Raw genomic sequence first — 23,839 nt, 5'->3', positions numbered from 1 at the left:
CGTACAGGCAGATGGGCGTACATGTACGTCCCCGCCTTTCCGCGGGTCGGGGGTCTGAACGGGACACCCCCCCACGACATGCGGCGGTCGGATTCCCGCAGGGAGCGATCCGGGACGACGGCGCGGCTATAGCCGCCCTGTCGCGATCGCTCCCCGGCGCGGTTTATAGCCGCCCTGTCGCGATCGCTCCCCGGAGCTGAAGAACGGGGAGAGCCGTATGTAAACACGGCATCCCCGTGCTTCACTGTGGCGGCTGCATCGATCGAGTGATCCCTTTTATAGGGAGACTCGATCGATGACGTCAGACCTACAGCCACACCCCCCTACAGTTGTAAACACACACTAGGTGAACACTAACTCCTACAGCGCCACCTGTGGTTAACTCCCAAACTGCAACTGTCATTTTCACAATAAACAATGCAATTTAAATGCATTTTTTGCTGTGAAAATGACAATGGTCCCAAAAATGTGTAAAAATTGTCTGAAGTGTCCGCCATAATGTCGCAGTCACGAAAAAAAAAAAATCGCTGATCGCTGGCCATTAGTAGTAAAAAAAATAAAAAAAAAAAAGAATAAAAATGCAATAAAACTATCCCCTATTTTGTAAACCCTATACATTTTGCGCAAACCAAATCGATAAACGCTTATTGCGATTTTTTTTACCAAAAATAGGTAGAAGAATACGTATTGCCCTAAACTGAGAAAAAAAAAAAATGTTATGTTTTTGGGGGATATTTATTATAGCAAAAAGTTAAAAATATTGCATTTTTTTCAAAATTGTTGCTCTATTTTTGTTTATAGCGCAAAAAATAAAAACCGCAGAGGTGATCAAATACCACCAAAAGAAAGCTTGATTTGTGGGGAAAAAAGGACGCCAATTTTGTTTGGGAGCCACGTCGCACGAACGCGCAATTGTCTGTTAAAGCGACGCAGTGCCGAATCGCAAAACCTGGCCTGGGCATTTAGCTGCCTAAAGGTCCGGGGCTTAAGTGGTTAAAGGGGCCAACGAACTGGTACGTTGTTTTGCTGTAACAAGACACTTTGCCGACGTAAATGTGCGTAAGCCGGTCGGGCAAGTGGTTAAAATGTTCAAACTCCAGGTTGCCATGCTTATCCTCGCTTCATTGCCATAGAACAAAGCATGCAAGGAGGACGTCCCTGGCGGTGTATACAGCATGGAAGAATGGGAGCAGACTTACCGCACCAAGGAGAAGATGCTGTCCAGAAATTTGAGCGCTAGCTCGCGGCAGGGGTTGCGGTAAATGGGGTTTCCATCCGGGGTGTAACCAACAACAAATCCGCCAGCTTTTGCCACCTCTAGGTCACTGGGCCATCGGGCTCTTCGCAGCACCCCTTCCACCGCATACAAGCTCAAATTCAGCTGTCAAAACAAAATACGCACACAGATAGCAGATGTGAGATTAGCACCGAGGGACATTATCAAGTTTGAGTGCCGAGTCATCATAAGCCCATCATTCTGAGCAGAAATCAGGGAGAGGTCAGTCCAGGAGGTGGATAACAAGGGTGGAGGGGGATCAGGGCGTGGTGCACAGAATCTAGAGGTGGAACGCAAGGGCGGCGCCTACCATGGATTGAGGAAATATACTGCAAAGGAAAATAGGATTTTTATACTTATATGCAATTCAAAGGTCATTATTAGTTTGGGGTGCTTTTTGGGGACATGATAATACTCCGTGCCGAGGTGGGTACCCACACAGGGTCCAATGGTTGAAGCAAAAATTACAGATTGCTATCCCCACAGACTGAGGTCCAGGTACAGCTCCCAAGATCACACCATTCCGGATGCACTGCTCTTATTTGTATAGTAGAAGGCAATGAAGAGTAGATTGAAGTAATAAAATAAGCTGGGTAAAGTGATACGAAAGGTTGTATTTTTTTTATTTTATTTTAACATGTGTCCTGTGCGGTATAATTAAGATGAACTGCAATTTATACTTCAATGCAACTCAAACCAGCTATTAGTTTAGGGTGCTTTTTGTGGACAAAAATAAAATAAAAAATATCCATTTTAAAAATCAGCCTATAAAATTGCCCTCATGCTGATCATACAAAGTGTAAATAGACAGTAACGGTAGTAGTAAAACACTGGGCATTAACCAAGCAGTGGGTCATAGTGGTCAGTGGGCATCATTTTGGCAGTATATCACAATAAACACTGGGCATCAACCAGGCAGTGGGTCAAAGTGGTCATCAACCTGGCAGCATCTCACAATGGACACTGGGCATTAACCAGGCAATGGGTCAGTGATGAGTGGGCAACAATCTGGCTGCATGTCACAAGGGACATTAACCAGGCAGTGGGTCATAGTGATCAGTGGGCATCAACCTGGCAGCATGTCACAAGGGACACTGGGCATTAACCTGGCAGTGGGTCATAGTGGTCAGTGGGCATCAACCTGGCAGCATGTCACAAGGGACACTGGGCATTAACCTGGCAGTGGGTCATAGTGATGAGTGGGCATCAACCTGGCAGCATCTCACAATGAACACTGGGTCATAGTGGTCACTGGGCATCAACCTGGCTGCATGTCACAATGGGCATTACCAGGCAGTGGGCATCATTCTGGCAGCATCTCACAATGGACACTGGGCATTAACCAGGCAGTGGGTCATAGTGATCAGTGGGCATCAACCTGGCAGCATGTCACAAGGGACACTGGGCATTAACCAGGCAGTGGGCCATAGTGGTCAGTGGGCATCAACCTGGCAGCATCTCACAATGGATACTGGGTCCTAGTGGTCAGTGGGCATCAACCTGGCTGCATGTCACAATTGACAATGGGCATTAACCAGGCAGTGGGCATCATTCTGGCAGCATATCACAATGAACACTGGGCATTAACCCGATAGTGGGTCAAAGTGGTCAGTGGGCATCAACCTGGCAGCATCTCACAATGGACACTGGGCATGAACCTGGCAGTGGGTCATAGTGGTCATCAATCTGGCTGCATGTCACAAGGGACACTGGGCATTAACCAGGCAGTGGGTCATAGTGTGTGAGTGCAGCGCAATAAAAGTCCATATAAAAGTAACTGAAGATGACAACCAGTCATACAGCGAAAACTTTTCAAACGAAAGTGATGTAATCTCCACCAACAAGAGAAATTCTTCCTTACCAGATGGGATGGACCATTTGCGTTAACTGGTCAAAACAGCTTGGTCTCAGCATTTACCAGTTGGTAATGCTAATGGCCCATCCCATCTGATTACTTACCACTCTGCTGGATCCATCCGTGTCTTCTCTCCTATGCTGAGACCAAGCTATTTTGACCAGTTGGTAACGCAAATGGTCCGTCCCATCTGGTAACGCAAATGGTCCGTCCCATCTGGTAACGCAAATGGTCCGTCCCATCTGGTAACGCAAATGGTCCGTCCCATCTGGTAACGCAAATGGTCCGTCCCATCTGGTAACGCAAATGGTCCGTCCCATCTGGTAACGCAAATGGTCCGTCCCATCTGGTAACGCAAATGGTCCGTCCCATCTGGTAACGCAAATGGTCCGTCCCATCTGGTAACGCAAATGGTCCGTCCCATCTGGTAACGCAAATGGTCCGTCCCATCTGGTAACGCAAATGGTCCGTCCCATCTGGTAACGCAAATGGTCCGTCCCATCTGGTAACGCAAATGGTCCGTCCCATCTGGTAACGCAAATGGTCCGTCCCATCTGGCAACGCAAATGGTCCGTCCCATCTGGCAACGCAAATGGTCCATCCCATCTGGCAACGCAAATGGTCCATCCCATCTGGTAAGGAAGCATTTCTCTTGTTGGTGGAGATTACATCACTTTCGTTTGAAGAGTTTTCGCTGTATCACTGGGCGTTATCTTCAGTTACTTTTATATGGACTTTTATTGCGCCGCACTCACATATTTTTTTCATTTGCTATATTTGAGGTCGTGATTATCTTTTTTTGTGTTCAGCTTGCAATATTTTTTAGTTTAACCGTGTTATTTGTGCGCTGATTGTTGCGTTTATGGTTTAGTGGGTCATAGTGGTCATCAATCTGGCTGCATGTCACAAGGGACACTGGGTCATAGTGGTCAGTGGGCTTCCACATGGCAGCGGGTCATAGCAGACAGCATGCACTCACCTGAAAGCGGTTTGCCTGGCAAGGACTCTCCCCTTCCTCCAGTCCTTTCAGGACTTCAGCTCCCAGATAAGAAATTAATTCATCTGGAGAGGAGATGGCTCTGTGAGGACAGAATTTTAAATTAGGACCTTCCACCATATATATTATATAAAGAACTTTGTTTTTGTACGCAGAATTCTCTCACCTTTGTGTTTCCTGGGATGACCAGACAGAGGTGGCCGGACCCAGAAGCTGCGCCAGGAATTCTTGCTGCTTCTCGTAGCTGTTGAAGTGGTTGCTGATCATCACCTGGACTTCCAGCATGGAATATTTCTCCATCTGAGTGAGATGCTCATCCATAAACAGGAGCATGGCGTGTGATCTCAGGAGGTTAAAGTGAGGCTGAAGGATGACAATACGGGGAAGTTTAGCAGAAAATGTCGTGAGCCCATAACACGCCACACCAGAAATGGGCCACTAGGGGTTCCATCATATGATAAACCATGATACATGCCCATGCCACCCCTCTCAACATCGAGACTTATCAGAGCTAGGCTGCTGAACAGGTTCTTGTCACGTGCCAATAAAGGTACATGGCTTACAAAGCAGCGCCAACCACCCCCCATACCCAGTCCACATGAATCACACCAACTTACCAGAACCAGTTCAGGGGTATCACGGCAAATCCTGATAATGGAAGAGCAGGCATGGCGGCGTACGGCCTTAACTGCGCGGGTCCGGGGGCCCTAGGAGAGGCAAGAAGAGTTAAATGGACTACATGGTGAAGATTACAGAGACAAGAGTACTTCAAATTCAGATTCATTTGATATTTTCTATATTGCCCTCTTGCAGCCCTGATGAACAGGGGGGCCCTCAAACACCCAAAATGCTTCTGTTAAATAAACTTAAAGTGGTTGTAAACCTCAGACATGAAATATGAACAAAGCACATCCTTCTATAGCCATTGGTTGCCGCTGCTGTCAATCACAGACAGTGAGCCAATGAGAAGACGGGGGGGTGGGGCCGAGTCGGGGGCTCCGTGTCTGTATGGACACACAGAGAAGCGGCTCAGCAGCAAGCCTCCTGGGGTGCCCCCAACAATGCCAGCAGGAGAGAGGAGGATCTGGTCTGCTCTTTGCAAAACCATTACACAGAGCAGGCAAGTACAACAAAAAAAAAACTTGCCTTTAAAGTGGTGGTTCACCCTCCATAACAACATTTTAGCATAAAATTAGGCATAGTAGCGCGAGCTACAGTATGCCTGTATTTATTTTTTTAGCCCCGTACTCACTGTGCAATCGTATATTGAAGATTCCGACTCCCCGCGGGGAATGGGCGTTCCTATCCAGAGGGAAGGTGATTGACGGCCGGCTCTCACACGTCACGCTTCCCGAAGACAGCCGGAGTAGGTCTCGGCTCTTCACCGCGCTATACGGCGCCTGCGCACAGACTATGCGCAGGCGCCGTTAAGAGCCAAGTCCTATTTCGGCTATTTCCGGAGAAGCGTGACGTGTGAGAGCCGGCCGTCAATCACCTTCCCTCTGGATAGGAACGCCCATTCCCCGCGGGGAGTCGGAATCTTCAATATACGATTGCACAGTGAGTACGGGGCTAAAAAAAAAAAAAATACAGGCATACTGTAGCTCGCGCTACTATGCCTAATTTTATGCTAGAGGAAAAACATTTTTTTTTTATAGGGTGAACCCCCGCTTTAATAATCGCTTTAACCCTGCCAGGATTGACTAAAGCTTCTGAGACTAAACCAAACCAGGACTAAAATAAAAACGAAAGCAAATGTATTTATTTTTTTAAAACAGTTTAAAAAGAAATAAAATGAAAAAAAAAAAATATATATATATATATATTATTTTACTTCAAGTGCCCCGCCTCGACGAGCTTGTGCGCAGAAGCGAATGCATACGCGAGCAGTGCCCTCATACGAAGACGGTGTTCAAACCACACATGTGAGGTATCGCCACAAAACGTTCTCCTCCAACGCAAAACATGCAACCTGTAGAATTTGTTACAACGTCGTCTATGGAGATTTTTAAGGGTAAAAGTTTGTTGCCATTCCACGAGCGGCCGCAATTTTGAAGCGTGACATGTTGGGTATTTACATTATCTTTCCAATATAAACCAAAAAAAAAAAAAAAATAGGCTAATTTTTCTTTTTTTTTTAACCACTTGCTTACTGGGCACATATACCCCCCTCCTGCCCAGGTGAAATTTCAGCTTTCGGCACTGCATCGCTTTAACTAACAATTGCGCGGTCGTGCGACGTGGCTCCCAAACAAAATTGACGTCCTTTTTTCCCCACAAGTAGAGCTTTCTTTTGGTGGTATTTGATCGCCTGTGCGGTTTTTATTTTTTGCGCTATAAACAAAAAAGTGAGACAATTTTGAAAAAAATACAATATTTTTTACTTCTTGCTATAATAAATATCCCAATTTAAAAAAAAAATAACATTTTTTTTTCTCAGTTTAGGCCGATACGTATTCTTCTACATATTTTTGGTAAAAAAAAAAAAAAAAATCGCAATAAGCGACTGGTTTGCGCAAAAGTTATAGCGCTTACAAAATAGGGGACAGAATTATTTTTTTTTAATTATTTTTTTTACTAGAAATGGCGGCGATCTGCGATTTTTAATGGACTGCGACGTTATGGCGGACACATCGGACACATTTTTGGCGCCATTCACATTTATACTGCGATCAGTGCTATAAATATGCACTAATTACAGTATAAATGTGACTGGCATTGAAGGGGTTAACACTAGGGGGTGAGGAAGGGGTTAAATGTATCCCTGCTTAGTGTTCTAACTGTAGGTGGAGGGGGGGGGTGACCGATCTGTGTCTCTATGTACAAGAGACACAGATCCGTCTCCTCTCCAGAGACAGCACCGCTGTCTCTGTGTAAAACGGCAATGAGAGATGATCTCATATGTTTACATATGAGATCCTCTCTCATTGGCCGCACAGATCGCCTCGCGAACGGCCACTCTGATTGGCCGTTCGCGGCGATCTGTAATTGGCTGTGTCCGAGGGACACGGCCAACACAGATTTTCCCCGCAGCGCGCTCTGGAGCGCGCGCGGGGACCGCCCTAAGGGGCGGCCGTCAATTGACGGCGGTTTGGAAATTGGGATCCGCACTGTAGCCGTCAATTGACGGCAGGCGGATCCCAAGTGGTTAAATAAAAAATAAGACAACACTGTAGTTTTTCCAAAAAAGTGCGCTTGCAAGACCGTTGCGCAAATCCGGTGTGAAAAAGTATTTCAATGACGGCCCTTTTATTCTCTAGGGCAGGGATGCTCAAACTACGGCCCTCCAGCTGTTGTAGAACTACACATCCCACAAGGCATTGTAACACACTGACATTCACAGACATGAATAGGCATGATGGAAATTGTAGTTCCTGAACAACTGGAGGGCCGTAGTTTGAAGACCCCTGCTCTAGAGTTTTAGAACCCGCAAATATTACACAATTTATTTTACTTTCTAAGTAATTTTCTAGCAAAAAAAAAAAAAAATTGTTTAAACTTGTAAACACATCTAAAAAATAAAAAAGACACTCGGTCCTTAAGTGGTTAAAGGGAGATCGGGAGCAGCAGTATTTTTAGAGCAAATAATAATAATAATAATAATAATATCTGGCAATGCAGACAAGACCCTCGTTTCTCGCAAAGTTTAAATTTTAAATAAAAGGTCCACTGAAATCTGACCTGTACATCTCTATCTGCAGACTGTATATAATATCAGAGCACAATATAAATCAGAATTTTACATGATCATTACCTTATTATTCAGGTCAAAGGTGACGGCAGAGAAAAGCTGTGAACATGAGAGAGGACGGGGTTAACCACAAGAATTTTAAAAAGAAATCCTTCCATTGATGAAGCTTGATCTGCTTATATGTGTGTGTATTATGAATACAGAGGATGCGGGTGAATGATAACACTGGTGTGGGGGAGGGTAAATCACAGTTCAGAATAGATGGGGAGAGTCATGTGACAAGAATGCACTCACCTTGGTCAGAACGTTAGGCATCAAACCGTTCATATAGCGCACAAAGGGTAAGAGTGCGGAGAGGTTGGTGAGGAGGCAGGTCAGGATCAGAGGGTCCTTGGTCTGATAGTTGAGCACAATTTGGAGAAGCTCCATACCCAGAGTGACAGGCAGATCCTGGGTGAAAAGATGGAAGAGGGGAGAGAAAAGTCAAAAGAAAGTCAGAGCTTCGGCTTTTTTGCTAGTTACCTCCCAGCCTCAGAATCCCTGGGGCACCCAAACCCGGGGGGGCCAGCATTGGCTGTGCCCCCAAGCTGCACACCCTATAACACCACAATCCCATCCATAGTTCACAACTCCATAATGAACAGAGATCGGTAGACAACTCATACTGGCCCTGCCTTCAAGCTCAAGGGTCAGCATTGCCCGTGCCCCCAAGCCAGAGGGCCAGCATTGCCCGTGCCCCCAAGCCAGAGGGCCAGCATTGGGCGAGTGCCCCCAAGCCAGAGGGCCAGCATTGGGCGAGTGCCCCCAAGCTGCACACCCTATAACACCACATTCCCATCCATAGTTCACAAGTCCATAATGAACAGATCGGTAGACAGCTCATACTGGCCGTGCCCTCAAGCCAGAGGGCCAGCATTGGGCCCGTGCCCCCCCCCCCTCCCCCCAAGCCAGAGGGCCAGCATTGGGCCCTTGCCCCCAAGCTGCACAACTTATAACACCACAAACCCATCCATAGTTCACGACTCCATAATGAACAGAGATCTGTAGACAGCTCATACTGGCCCTGCCCCCAAGCCCAAGGGGCCAGCATTAGCCGTGGCCCCAAGCCCGAGGGGCCAGCATCGGCCCTGCCCCCAAGCTGCACACCCTATAACACCACAATCCCATCCATAGTTCACAACTCCATAATGAACAGAGATCTGTAGACAGCTCATACTGGATCAAAAGATTTTGACCCTGCTAACCTTCTGTCAGTCAACTGAATTACTATAGAGAGGCGCCACAAGTTTGTTGCAGCGCATAAAATTCTCAGCATCATAGTATCGCCAGGATAAAATATACTGCTGCGATTAGAAAAATGCCACCCAGGTAGGCACTGCAATGCCCCATTGGGCACCTTACGCTGCCAACATATCAAGGGATGCGACCTTTGACATACAGGGACAAGAATACCCAGCATTCCCCTGGATAGCTCTATTGACTTTTCCATCTGAACACTATGCAACGGAGGTTCTTCATGTACCCAAAAATGGACATGCGTGCAAACATCTGCAATTAATATTTTGCCATCATGCTGGCATGAGGGTTTCGAAATCTGTCTGCAGCCAGAAGGGCCACATGATGACAAAACAAATTCCAGCTGTCTACAAGCATGTCCCACCTTCAACCACAGTTCTTTGGGGGCAGCCAACATACAGCTGGATCCATTACAGACCAATGCACATATTCACCAGCACACCATGGATCATCAAATGTTGTCCAAAGCTTTTCTTGCAGAAAGATCACATCAAAAGGTCCAAGTGCAATGTTTTGGAGCTGCACAGGACTCCATCAGGCATGTGATGAGGAATGTGTGCATCGGTCTGTGATGATTCCAGCTTCCGGCTGGTATAGTTGCTGCAGCACCCGCTACCGTGGAGCCCATTTACAGGAACGTCCTATGCCATTAAAGGTGATAAAAAAAAAAAAACTATCACTGACCAGCCCCCAGTATTACTCACCTGAGCCGCGCTCACCCTCCCTGCCCGTTGTCTCGGCTCTTGATTGGATAGATTGATAGCAGCGCAGCCATTGGCTCCTGTTGCTGTCAATCAAGTCCAATGACGTGGGCGCCAAGGCCGTGTCCGGGAATTCTGTGTCTATGGATGCAAATACTGGACTCAGGAGCGCGCACGCACAATAACCCCCAGGGAGAGTGCTTCTCCTAGGTGGTTTCCTGATGCGGGGTGGCGCCGTTGGGGGACAACAGAAGACGTGCAAAACACAGTGGAGGCAAGTAAGATTTTTTTTTTTTAAACCCTTTAACTAGTAGCCGACCAGCCACCGTCATTATACGGCGGCAGGTCGGCTCTCCTGGGCGAGAGCCCGTAGCTATACGTCCTATCGTATAGCCGCCACTAGGGGGCGCGTGCGCGCCGCCGGAGGCGCGCGCGCTCCCCGCTCGCCCCCGACTCCCGTGCGTGTGCCCGGCGGGCGCGATCGCCGCCGGGCACACGCGATCGCTCGGTACAGAGCGGGGAACGGGAGCTGTGTGTGTAAACACACAGCTCTCGTTCCTGTCAGCAGGGGAAATGCTGATTTTCTGTTCATACAATGTATGAACAGAAAATCAGTGTTTCCCCTAGTGAGGCCACCCCCCCCCCCCACAGTAAGAACACACCCAGGCATACTTAACCCCTTCCCCGCCCCCTAGTGTTAACCCCTTCACTGCCAGTGGCATTTTTATAGTAATCTAATGCATTTTTATAGCACTGATCGCTATAAAAATGCCAATGGTCCCAAAAATGTGTCAAAAATGTCCGAAGTGTCCGCCATAATGTCGCAATACCGAAAAAAAAATCGCTGATCGCCGCCATTACTAGTAAAAAAAATATTAATAAAAATGCCATAAAAATACCCCCTATTTTGTAAACGCTATAACTTTTGCGCAAACCAATCAATAAACGCTTATTGCGATTTTTTTTACGAAAAATATGTAGAAGAATACGTATCGGCCTAAACTGAGGAAAAAAAATGTTTTTTTATATATTTTTGGGGGATATTTATTACAGCAAAAAGTAAAAAATATTCATTTTTTTCAAAATTGTCGCTCTATTTTTGTTTATAGCGCAAAAAATAAAAAACGCAGAGGTGATCAAATACCACCAAAAGAAAGCTCTATTTGTGGGAAAAAAAGGACGCCAATTTTGTTTGGGAGCCACGTCGCACGACCGCGCAATTGTCTGTTAAAGCGACGCAGTCCCGAATCGCAAAAAGTACTCTGGTCTTTAGGCAGCAATATGTTCCGGGGGGTAAGTGGTTAAGCAGCACTGATTGGCAATCGCTGGCCTGGCATAATAAAGAACATGAATCATTCATGCAATTTATCATATAGTATATACTGCGATGCCCATCTTGGCACACTTTGCACTCGGCCGCATGAAAGCAGCAGCAGAGCCCCGTGACCTTTGACCTCTGGGGGAGGTCCCTGTTCCAATTCTTGAGTCCTAGCCTTGATCTTCAATGGGAAACCCTAAGGCTGGAAAAAAGAAGATTGTTGTTGTTGTGCACTTTTCCTTCCCTCCCTCCTCCCATCTTCTCCAAAAAAAAAAAAAAACTTACTGCGGCCGAGCTCAGGGTGTAACAAGATGGCAGTCAGGATGTTCAACCTCTGACGGAGACGCAGAACATCACTTCATTTACCAAATGTGACGTCTCCGGTCACCGATTCTGATGGAATATGCGGATGTGCCCTCTCCGCCTGCCCCAGCCAGCTTAACCCCAAGTTCCAATGCTACCAACCTGTTGAGGACTCGCTCTCCGCTCTTTCCGCCTGCCGATTTTCAGTTGCGAGCAACGCAGCCTCATTCCCAGCTATTGGATTAGGCATCGGGAGCCCAAGTAGTCGCGCAAATGCTAGGTATCGGGACAACCCTAACTAGTATGAATTATTTTTACAATAGTCGGTAAAAGATTTGAAGATACGCCACTAGCCAAAAACCAGCCACACCGCGGGCAACACCCTGAGCAGGATTGAGAGACATACTCCATGAACTAAGGACCCGACAGTAATCTCACCTCCTTCTGGAGCACACGCATAACCTGGTTGATGACACACTCGCTGAAAAACGTCATGGCTTCCCACTGAATGTATGAGGGCGAGAAGAGGGTGCACAGTCCTTCTCCAGCCTTGGCTACAATACAAAAAAAAAATAAAAAAATTCACCATCCACAGCTGATGAGATGTAAGGGATCACAGAGTACATTGCTGGTCACTCTGTGAGCCATGTGTGGCTCCAAACAACACACCACACCTCCGGTGTTTACTACTTACAGGTATTTGGTCCCAGGTCCAGCGGAGCGGAGAGCAGGAACTTAAGCCATTCGGCAGCCATCTGAAAGCTGGCGTGAGGATTCAAACGACTCGCCTGTCTCGTCATATCGCCCACCATTGCTTTGAAATCTGAGTCACAAAACAGGGAAAACTAGAGCTAAATCCAACAAAGGGGACAAGAAACTTTATGAACTATGGAAATACCCCCCCCCCCCAATTAATATCCCCAACTCACTCAATTACCAGCTACTATTACCCCCTCTACTAACTTGAGCAGAAAGGACAATTCATTTCCCCCACCCTTCTTCTACGGGGCAGAATGTATACCCACTAGACCACCTGCCACTGAGAAGAGGAGTATCCCTGTATCCCCCTTTTACTGACTGGGGCAGAAAGAACACCCACTACCCCTCCACAAAATCCTACTATTTCCACTCCTTCACCCACTATGTTTCTCCTAATGATGGGGGAGGCCATCTCCTCTCTACAAGCTTGGAGTTGCGATATACCCTCCATTGACAGGAGCAAAAAGCACACACCTCACTAACCCACCTTTACTGACAGGAGAAGGAAGGACACCCCACTAACCCATCTTTACCGACAGGAGCAGAAAGGACACCCCCACTAACCCACCTTTGTGGACTGAAGCAGAAAGGACACCCCCACTAACCCACCTTTGTGGACTGAAGCAGAAAGGACACCCCCACTAACCCACCTTTGCTGACGGAAGGAGAAAGGACACCCCCACTAACCCACCTTTATTGACTGAAGCAGAAAGGAAACCCCGACTAACCCACCTTTGATGACTGAAGCAGAAAGGACACCCCTACTAACCCACCTTTGCGGACGGGAGCAGAAAGGACACCCCCACTAACCCACCTTTGCTGACTGAAGCAGAAAGGACACCCCCACTAACCCACCTTTGCGGACTGAAGCAGAAAGGACACCCCCACTAACCCACCTTTGCGGACTGAAGCAGAAAGGACACCCCCACTAACCCACCTTTACTGACAGGAGAAGGAAGGACACCCCACTAACCCATCTTTACCGACAGGAGCAGAAAGGACACCCCCACTAACCCACCTTTGTGGACTGAAGCAGAAAGGACACCCCCACTAACCCACCTTTGCTGACGGGAGCAGAAAGGACACCCCCACTAACCCACCTTTGCTGACGGGAGCAGAAAGGACACCCCCACTAACCCACCTTTGTGGACTGAAGCAGAAAGGACACCCCCACTAACCCACCTTTGCTGACAGGAGCAGAAAGGACACCCCCACTAACCCACCTTTGCGGACTGAAGCAGAAAGGACACCCCCACTAACCCACCTTTGTGGACTGAAGCAGAAAGGACACCCCCACTAACCCACCTTTGCTGACGGGAGCAGAAAGGACACCCCCACTAACCCACCTTTGCTGACTGGAGCAGAAAGGACACCCCCACTAACCCACCTTTGCTGACGGGAGCAGAAAGGACACCCCCACTAACCCACCTTTGCTGACGGGAGCAGAAAGGACACCCCCACTAACCCACCTTTGCTGACGGGAGCAGAAAGGACACCCCCACTAACCCACCTTTGCGGACTGAAGCAGAAAGGACACCCCCACTAACCCACCTTTGCTGACGGGAGCAGAAAGGACACCCCCACTAACCCACCTTTGCTGACGGGAGCAGAAAGGACACCCCCACTAACCCACCTTTGCTGACAGGAGCAGAAAGGACACCCCCACTAACCCACCTTTGCGGACTGAAGCAGAAAGGACACCCCCACTAACCCACCTTTGTGGACTGAAGCAGAAAGGACACCCCCACTAACCCACCTTTGCTGACGGGAGCAGAAAGGACACCCCCACTAACCCACCTTTGCTGACAGGAGCAGAAAGGACACCCCCACTAACCCAAAACAGAGTGGTAAACAGATTTCACTCACAGGTGAAGAAAGTCACAAAGTCCTCATCGCTATCAAAGTCAAGTCGGGAATATTCACAGCTGGGACTGTCGCTCCTGGAAGGGAATCCCACCTAAAAAAAAGGAGAGTGGAGATTGGGGGCTGTTAGAAAACACACAAAGGAGGTTCTTCCTAACCTTCACAACTGAAACACACGGGAGGAACTGCTGAAAAACCAAAATGTGTATGGAGGACAATAGAATGCTAAAATCCGACTTTGGGTCAAAGGAGATCGAAAGTAAGGGTTCTCTTGGGATCCAAAGTCAGATTATAGAAGGCTATAGCACGGATGAGAGCAGAAGACAGCTGTGCCCATCTGTCCCCATTTCCAAGCCCAGCACTCCAGTGAGCATGTAAGGAGCAGGGATGAGTGCTGACCGACAGTCACTGCTCTCCAATTCGAGTGGACTGAGCGATTGGCGATACAGCTTTCTGCACCGTGCCAGTTACGGAAGTCCAGGAAGATCAACAGCACCCTCTCACTAAAAACTACAGGCTGCTGCAATAGCAGACGGTAATTGCAATCTAATGACGCGGCCGTGTGGGTGGAGCCTTGCATGGTTGCACTGGGCCATATTCTCAGTAGAGTTACGACGGAGTATCTCAGGAAACTCCGTCGTATCTCTCTTTTTTGACCCGCGTATCTATGCGAGTGATTCCTAGAATCATTTTCGCATAGATACGCTGAAGATCCGACATGTGTAAGTCACTTACACTGTCGGATCTTAAATGTAATTCGCCGTCGGCCGCTAGGTGGCGTTTACGTTCAGGTCTCATTTGTTTATGCAAATGAGCCCGATACACTGATTCACGAACGAAATTGCGTTGCGTAACCGTCGTTAGCGTAAGGTTACCCCTGCTATATGAGGGGTAACCTTACGCCAGTCCCACGTACGCCATGTTAAGTATGGCGTCGGGTCCGCGTCGTCTTTTCCCGTCGGGTACGTCGTTTTCCTAAGTCGTTCTTGAATACGACTTTTCGCCAATGACGCACACGTCGGCGTCATTGACGTTTTCCGCCGAGAACTGGGGCATGCGCACTGGGCTATTTTTAGCCCGGCGCATGCGCAGTTCGATCGAAACGGGGGCGCGCTTAAATTAAATATAAGCCGCCCCCTTTGTAATACGCGGCGATACGCTGGGCCTTTTACACTACGCCTCCGCAAACTACGGAGCAAATGCTTGAGGAATACGGCACTTGCTCCAGTAAGTTGCGGCGGCGTAGTGTAAATGGCTTACGCGATGCCGCCGCAGAAAGTACGAGAATATGGCCCACTGTATTTAAATTGGGACAGTGTGTGCAGGGAGAGGATCCCCCACCTGCTGTCACAATGGGCAAATGGGTCGGGGTGCCGGCAGGTGCTTTAGTAAAATGTTACACCCTGAATATGGGGTGTGATATTAAACATGTTACTAAAGGTGAACATATCCTTTAAAATTTAAAGATTCGGCTCCCCCATACCAAAAAAAAAACACAACACACACACACACACACCATTGAGTGACATACAGATTTTAGAGGAAGAACGTTCCCGTCCAAAACTCACCCTGACTATGTTGCTCATGGAAAGTCGCAGCAATTCTGGGACCATGGCCAGGAGAGTGTGGTCCTTCGATAGTACATCGTGTCTAAGGAGAGACCCCCACGTCACAATGGTGGAAGATTTCAGAAACTAAAAAAAAATACATAAAAAAAGAATTACCACCAGAGCCTTTCCAAATTGTGCGCAGTTGAGACATTTGGCTAGAGCGGCGTTTGCTCACCTGGCTGGGATGCGAAGTGAAATCCAGTAAAGATTTCAGGTATTTGTCGAAAGTCGTCGGTATCTTGATCTTATTCTCAGGAGACTGGAAGGAAGGAAGAGGAGGTGGAGGATTAGGAGATCTGGGTTCAATAAGTGAAAAAAGTCACAAAAAAAGACAAATATGCGATTCTTACCGCCGTCAGGGCGCCCAACTGACCGCCCAGTGCGCAAACCACTTGACAAAGCCTCTTCAGGAAAACGTAGCGCTTCTCCTGTAAGCCCTCCCCGTGGGCCTTCCTGGTGGAGGAGACAGAGAAGGACACATGTCAGAGGAAAGGGGTGTGGCCTATTAATTTGATTGAGACTTTACCCTTCCTTGACTCCTCCTCCCCCTCTTAAAACAATTTTTTTTGAATAAAACCCTGTTTTCATTAACCACTTCAGCTCCAGAAGATTCACCCCCCCCTTCATGACCAGGCCATTATTTGCGATACAGCACTGCGTTATTTTAACTGACAATTGCGCGGTCGTGCGATGCTGTAACCAAATAAAATCAATGTCCTTTTTTTCCCCCACAAATAGAGACTTCTTTTGGTGGTATTTGATCACCTCTGCGGTTATTTTTTGTGCCATAAACTAAAAAAGAGCGACAATTTTGGAAAAAATAAAAATAAAATTTACTTTCTGCTTTAAAAAAATATAAAACAAAAAAAAAAAAAAAGTAAATGTCTTCATCAATTTAGGCCAATATGTATTCTGCTACATGTTTTTGGTAAAAAAAAAAAATCCCAATAAGTGTATATTGATTGGTTTGCACAAAACTATGGGATAGATTTAAGGAATTTAATATTTAAAAAAAAAAAATATTTAAACTAGTAAAGACGATCAGTGATTTTTTTAGACACTTTTTTTTACACTAAAGCGGAAGTAAACTCATCTGTAAAACAGTTACGTGCTGGAAATGTAACACTCCTATTGGTTGTGCTCTCAACCAAACTGTTAAACCATCCAATGGCTGGCGTCATAACTGATCACGTGTGCAGCATCATGGCAGTTGTAGATTCAACAAAAAGGCAAAGATGACAGTTTCCGTGGCTAAAAACGATAGGGGGGGTTTTACTTACACTTAAAGGGGTTGTAAAGGTACAATTTTTTCCCCCCTAAATAGCTTCCTTTACCTTAGTGCCGTCCTCCTTCACTTACCTCATCCTTCCATTTTGCTTTTAAACGTCCTTATTTCTTCTGAGAAATCCTCACTTCCTGTTCTTCTATCTAACTCCACACAGTAATGCGAGGCTTTCTCCCTGGTGTGGAGTGTCGCGCTCGCCTCCTCCCTTGGGCTACAGGAGAGTCAGGACGCTCTCTACGTTGCAGTTAGAGAAAGGAGCTGTGTGTTAGTGGGCGTCCTGACTCTCCCATAGTCCGAAGGGAGGGGGCGAGCACGACACTCCACACCAGGGAGAAAGCCTCGCATTACTGTGTGGAGTTACAGACAGAAGAACAGGAAGTGAGGATTTCTCAGAAGAAATAAGGACATTTAAAAGCAAAATGGAAGGATGAGGTAAGTGAAGGAGGACTGCACTGAGGTAAAGGAAGCTATTTAGGAAAAAAATAAAAATAAAACACACTTAAGACCCGGACCTTTAGGCAGCTAAAGGACTCGGCAAGTTTTTGCGATTCGGCACTGCGTCGCTTTAACTGACAATTGCGCGGTCGTGCGACGTGGCTCACAAACAAAATTGGTGTCCTTTCCCCCCCCCACAAATAGAGCTTTCTTTTGGTGGTATTTGGTGACCTCTGCGGTTTTTATCTTTTGCGATATAAACAAAAATAGAGCGACAATTTTGAAAAAAAAAAAAAAAAAAATCGATATTTTTTACTTTCTATAATAAATATCCCCCAAAAATATATAAAAAACATTTTTTTCCTCAGTTTAGGCCGATACGTATTCTTCTACATATTTTTGTTAAAAAAAAAAAAAAAAAAAAAAAAAAAAAAATCGCAATAATCGTTTGGTTTGCGCAAAATTTATAGCGTTTACAAAAAAGGGGATAGTTTTATTGCATTTTTATTATTTATTTTTTTTACACTACTAATAGCGGCGATCAGCGATTATTTTCGTGACTGCGACATTATGGCGGACACTTCGGACAATTTTGACACATTTTTGGGACCATTGTCATTTTCACAGCAAAAAATGCATTAATAATGCATTGTTTACTGTGAAAATGACAATTGCAGTTTGGGAGTTAACCACAAGGGGGCGCTGAAGGGGTTATGTGTGACCTCATATGTGTTTCTAACTGTAGGTGGGTGTGGCTGTAGGTGTGACGTCATCGATTGTGGTTCCCTATAAAAGGGATCACTCGATCGATGACGCCGCCACAGTGAAGAACGGGGAAGGTGTGTTTACACACGGCTCTTCCCGTTCTTCAGCTCCGGGGAGCGATCGCGGGACTCCATCGGCGATCAGGGCCACGGAGCTTCGGACCGGGTCGCGTGCCCGCGATCCCACGGCTGGGCTTAAAAAGCCACGTACGTGGATGTGGAAAGCCGTGCCATTCTGCCGACGTATATCGGCGTGAATGGGTTAAGTGACACTTTTTCTGGACCAGTTCTTAAAAAAAAATGCACTGCCACCGTATAAATGATCAAAGGGTTAAATGTGTCCCTAGAGGGTGCTTTTTAATGGCACATCCATCAGTCCTTCCCCACATGCCGGGTTGCTAGGGGTAACCTTAGACTCTGAACTGTTCTTTCAGGCCCACATCCATTCCCTGTCCCTAGTCTCCGCCCCTATAACCAATGACACCACCAAGCTTCTAATTCACTCCCTGGTCATCTCTCGCCTCGACTACTGCAACTCCCCCTCATTGGATTACCTTTATATAGGACTAAAATCTTCAGTCCCTCGGGCTTTCACACAGACTGCAGGGGAGACGTTTTTTTCAGGTGCTATTTTTAGCCCAAAATTGCCTGAAAAAGGTCCCAGTGTGAAAGGGGTCCAACTCGGCCCCCCAGCTACATCACTAACCTAGTCTCAAAATACCAACCAAGCCGCTCTCTTCGAACCTCCCAAGACCTCCTGCGTAGTGCGCGTGTACGTAGTAGTAGTAGTGTAGTACGTGCAGGGTTTGACAAATTTCCTTGGAATCTAGGAGCCAGCTAAAAAAAAAAAAAGTTAGGAGCCAGAAAACGCGCCCCCGTCCCGACGAGCTTGCGCGCAGAAGCGAACACATACGTGAGCGGCGCCCGCATATGTAAAACGGTGTTCAAACCACACGTGAGATATCGCCGCGATTGGTAGAGCGAGAGCAATAATTCTAGCCCTAGTCCTCCTCTGTAACTCAAAACATGCAACCTGTAGATTTTTTTAAACGTCGCCTATGGAGATTTTAAAGGGTAAACGTTTGTCGCCATTCCACGAGCGGACGCAATTTTGAAGCATGACATGTTGGGTATCAATTTACTCGGCGTAACATTATCTTTCATAATATTAAAAAAAAAAATGGGGATAACTTTACTGTTTTTTTTTTTTTTCTCTTCCACTTCAGACTCTACCTCATAGTGTGCATTGTATGCTCATGTTCTGCGTGCCAGCCCATTGCATCTCTATTTTGGTTTCGCATCATTAGTGTTGCTTCTTATGCGGATTGTTTTTTTTGTTTTTTTTATTATATTTATTATTGTTATTCCAATGTTGTCTTATTTTTTAATTAACCCCTTAACGCCCGCCGCACGACTATTTACGTCCGCAAAATGGCACGGACAGGCAGATGGGCGTATATATACGTCCTTGCCTTCTAGCGGGTGGGGGGTCCGATAGCGACCCCCTCCGCTGCGTGCGGCGGGCGGATTCCCTCGGGGAGCGATCCGGGACGACGGCGCGGCTATTCGTTTATAGCCGCTCCGTCGCGATCGCTCCCCGGAGCTGAAGAACGGGGAGAGCCGTATGTAAACACGGCTTCCCCGTGCTTCACTGTGGCGGCGAATCGATCGAGTGATCCTTTTTATAAGGGAGACTCGATCGATGACGTCAGACCTACAGCCACACCCCCCTACAGTTGTAAACACACACTAGGTGAACCCTAACCCCTACAGCGCCCCCTGTGGTTAACTCCCAAACTGCAACTGTCATTTTCACAATAAACAATGCAATTTAAATGCATTTTTTGCTGTGAAAATGACAATGGTCCCAAAAATAAGTCAAAATTGTCCGAAGTGTCCGCCATAATGTCGCAGTCACGGAAAAAAAAAAAAATCGCTGATCGCCGCCAATAGTAGTAAAAAAAAAAAAAAAATTTATAAAAATGCAATAAAACTATCCCCTATTTTGTAAACGCTATAAATTTTGCGCAAACCAATCGATAAACGCTTATTGTGATTTTTTTTACCAAAAATAGGTAGAAGAATACGTATCGGCCTAAACTGAGGAAAAATGTTTTTTTTATATATTTTTGGGGGATATTTATTATAGCAAAAAGTAAAAAATATTGAATTTTTTTCAAAATTGTCGCTCTATTTTTGTTTATAGCGCAAAAAATAAAAACCGCAGAGGTGATCAAATACCACCAAAAGAAAGCTCTATTTGTGGGGAAAAAAGGACGCCAATTTTGTTTGGGAGCCACGTCGCAAGACCGCGCAATTGTCTGTTAAAGCGACGCAGTGCCGAATCGCAAAACCTGGCCTGGGCATTTAGCTGCAAAATGGTCCGGGGCTTTTTAACCGGTGGTTAAAAAAAAGTGTAATTTTTTCCCAAAAAAGTGTGCTTGCAAGACCGCTGCGCAAATACGGCGTGACAGAAAGTATTGCAACGATCGCCATTTTATTGAATGAATGAATGAATGAATGAAAACCTATATAGCGCAACACATGCAAACTTAATCGCCTCTGGGGTGTTAGGATAACAAATATATATATAATGTTCGGGGGTTCTAATTAGAGGGAAGAAGATGGCAGTGAAAATAGTGAAAAATTACATTAGAATTGCTGTTTATTTTGTAATGCTTAACTTGTAATACCAACGGCCACCACCAGATGGCACCAGCTAACATATGGTGGTAATAACTTGTAATACCAACGGCTCACCACCAGATGGTGCCAGCTCACAAAAAAAAAAAAACACACACACACAACAATTTTTTTTGCCCACCTTCCAAGCCAAGTCGCCAGGACACCACTTCTAGTCGCCATGGCGACCTGGTGCCCGGGATTTGTCGAGCCCTGAGAACGTGTATGTATATAGTAGTAGCGATTGAGTTGATACTTACTGGGCAGCCGTCATGATATAGTGCATGGGACTGTCTGCGAACAGGTTGAGAAGAGGTGCTCGGTCCTCCAACTTGCCCTGTGTAAAGAAAACTCATTTTACCTTATAATTCTTTATTCACAATAAATTAAAGCTCCGCAGCACCAACTTGACAGTCACTGGAAATCCAGTAGCCACATTTTTTAACTTTACCAACTTTTCCCTTTGGGAAGCAGAATACCTTGGGACCCCCTCAGACTCTCTTCATGCTGTATAATGGAATATCTGCACTTACTGTAAAGCAGTGGTCATCAACCCTGTCCTCGGGGCCCACTAACAGGCCAGGTTTTTATGTATTACCTATGCAGACTAGAATACTGCAATCACTGAGCAGAAAATGATATCACCTGTCATGTATTTCAGTTATCTTGCAAACCTGGCCTGTTAATGGGCCCTGAGGACAGGTTTGATGACCACTGCTGTAAAAGGGATAGGTGGTACAGAGTCCGTAGCGGGCATGGAACATCCTCTTACCCTTCTGCCGACAGCGATGAGCAGACACTCTGCCGCCTCCACCTGCAGATCCTCCTCATCCAGCAGCAGGCACAACATCTGTAGAAGCTTACAGTCCTGTGCGGTAATATGACCGATTGACACCCAATCAATGTATCCTGCCAGCGTGTTCAGAGTCGCCAACGCCACCCGGCACAGCCCCTGGCACTGAAACAACATTGGACACATAAGAACAGCAATAGGGGAGGGATAGCAGCAATAACAAATGGGAGCAACTCAGAAAAAAAAAAAAAGGGGGGGGTTTAGAGCTAGTAGGGAAGGAAAACAGGTGATGAATGGACACAGTAGACCACAAGCTTTTATTGACTCGGCTAGCTGAAGTAGCCAAAGTCGCAGAAGGCGATTTATCTTGGTTCTCCTCTTTTTTGGAAAACCGATCGCAAATAGTGAAGTTAGGACCTTTCACTTCTGAGAAACGCACATTATCGTGCGGAGTCCCTCAAGGATCACCTCTGTCGCCGGTGTTATTCAACATCTATCTTCGCCCTCTTTTTGAGATTATTAGCAGTCAAAAACTGCTCTACCACTCATATGAGGACGACGCGCAACTCTATTTCCACATTTGCAATAAAAAAGATCATCACCTCAATCTAGAGACATGCCTCTCTCTGATAGAGGACTGGATGACAAAGAGTTATCTTAAACTCAACGGAGAGAAAACAGAACTTCTCCTGTTTCACGCCAAGCGTATGAATCAACCTGCAACAACTTGGACCCCCCCGCCCATTCTGGGCAAAACCATCACCCCTAATGCCAAAGTCAAAAGTCTCGGGGTCATCTTCGACTCCGACATGACATTGGACGCACAAATAGGGTCAGTGGTCAGCGGATCTCACCATCTGCTGCGCCTACTACGCAGACTTACTCCTTTTATTCCCAAAGAAGACATAGCAGTCGTGGTGGGAGCTATTGTAAACTCAAGATTGGACTATGCAAATGCCCTTTACCTCGGACTCCCCAAGTACCAAATCGCTCGTCTACAAGTCGTTCAAAATACGGCCGCTAGACTTGTGACTGGGAAAAAACCCTGGGAATCAATCTCACCTTCCCTGAGAACCCTTCACTGGTTACCAGTAAAAGACAGAATCACTTTTAAAGCACTCTGTCTAACGCATAGATGTATCCATGGGAATGCTCCCCATTATCTATGCGAAAAAATAAAAGCTCATAATCCCAATCGCGTTCTGCGATCCACCAATCAAAATTTCCTCCAGATACCCAAAGCCAGATACAAGTCCAAAGGAGAAAGGAGATTCGCGGTCCAAGGGCCTAGACTATGGAACGCTTTACCAACCAGCATTCGGTTGGAGGAGAACCACTTGACGTTCAGGAGAAAGATCAAGACTCATCTCTTTTGATACCAAAGGAGACAGGAACAACAAGCGCCCAGAGGCGATTAAGTTTGCATGTGCTGCGCTATATAATTTTTTTTTTTTTTTTAATGAAAAAAAGAGCTGAAAGGAGAGGGGGGGGGGGGTGACGGACAAGGAGCTGAAAGGAGAGGGGGGGGGGGCGGACGGACAAGGAGCTGAAAGAAGAGGGAGGGGGGACACACACAAGGAGCTGAAAGGGAGGGGGGGGGCACAAGGCAACGAAAGGAGAGGGAGGTGGGGGGGGGAACAAGGCAATGAAAGGAGAGGGAGGGGGGACGACAAGGCAATGAAAGGAGGGGGGGGGAAGTTAAGAGATGGGGGCCAGTGATAGAAGGAAGGGGGCCAGTAATAGAAGGAACGTAGAAGGGCAGGCGATAGACGAGGGAGGGTCCAGCCAGAGGATAGGAAGGGAGGGAGGGAAGGGAGACATCTGCATGAAGTGAATCGGCTTGGATGGGCACACAGGTGTTGGTATCCTTTGCTATGCCGCCTGTCCTCACCTTGTCCTTCTGTGTGGGGTCTCCTTTCTGCAATAAAACACGCAGAACATGAGAGACGAGGAAGAAATCTCATATTTTTATCTGAAATGTTTAGTTTTCAGGTAAATCCTCCAATATAAATATGATTTGCACATACCAGCTGCTGATAGTGGCTCACGCTGTCTGCCAGGATTCCCAGCATGAAGGTGAAGAGCTTGTCCATGTTTTGGGTCATAGTCGTCTGGATGTCCCTCCGCCGCTGGATCGGAAGAGTCTGAAAGGTCACCACGTCTTCTGCCAGTCGCAAGAGGATGAACATGACCAGCTCTGCTTGCCCTTCC

At 46.7% G+C, this 23,839-nt stretch overlaps 1 protein-coding gene across 2 annotated transcripts in view; it reads right to left on the bottom strand.

Annotated features, from left to right (window-relative positions):
• XPO5 (exportin 5) overlaps nucleotides 1-23,839 on the bottom strand; it is a 64,126-nt gene that overhangs the window by 28,165 nt on the left and 12,122 nt on the right. For both annotated transcript variants that reach the window (XM_040351754.1, XM_040351753.1), the window contains exons 5-20: nucleotides 23,656-23,838; nucleotides 23,520-23,546; nucleotides 21,608-21,793; nucleotides 21,096-21,172; nucleotides 16,020-16,122; nucleotides 15,845-15,928; nucleotides 15,628-15,753; nucleotides 14,063-14,153; nucleotides 12,132-12,260; nucleotides 11,876-11,991; nucleotides 8,114-8,269; nucleotides 7,883-7,918; nucleotides 4,746-4,835; nucleotides 4,295-4,491; nucleotides 4,111-4,210; nucleotides 1,200-1,381 (exon numbers count right to left, since the gene is read on the bottom strand). In XM_040351754.1, the coding sequence (XP_040207688.1) occupies nucleotides 1,200-1,381; nucleotides 4,111-4,210; nucleotides 4,295-4,491; nucleotides 4,746-4,835; nucleotides 7,883-7,918; nucleotides 8,114-8,269; nucleotides 11,876-11,991; nucleotides 12,132-12,260; nucleotides 14,063-14,153; nucleotides 15,628-15,753; nucleotides 15,845-15,928; nucleotides 16,020-16,122; nucleotides 21,096-21,172; nucleotides 21,608-21,793; nucleotides 23,520-23,546; nucleotides 23,656-23,838 (1,883 nt within the window). The remainder of the gene's footprint in view (nucleotides 1-1,199; nucleotides 1,382-4,110; nucleotides 4,211-4,294; nucleotides 4,492-4,745; nucleotides 4,836-7,882; nucleotides 7,919-8,113; nucleotides 8,270-11,875; nucleotides 11,992-12,131; nucleotides 12,261-14,062; nucleotides 14,154-15,627; nucleotides 15,754-15,844; nucleotides 15,929-16,019; nucleotides 16,123-21,095; nucleotides 21,173-21,607; nucleotides 21,794-23,519; nucleotides 23,547-23,655; nucleotide 23,839) is intronic.

This window comes from Rana temporaria, chromosome 4 (assembly GCF_905171775.1).
Source record: "Rana temporaria chromosome 4, aRanTem1.1, whole genome shotgun sequence".
Classification (NCBI taxonomy): Eukaryota; Metazoa; Chordata; class Amphibia; order Anura; family Ranidae; genus Rana; species Rana temporaria.
The sequence above is the reverse complement of the archived record's forward strand: the minus strand, read 5'-3'. Positions and strand labels throughout refer to the sequence as shown.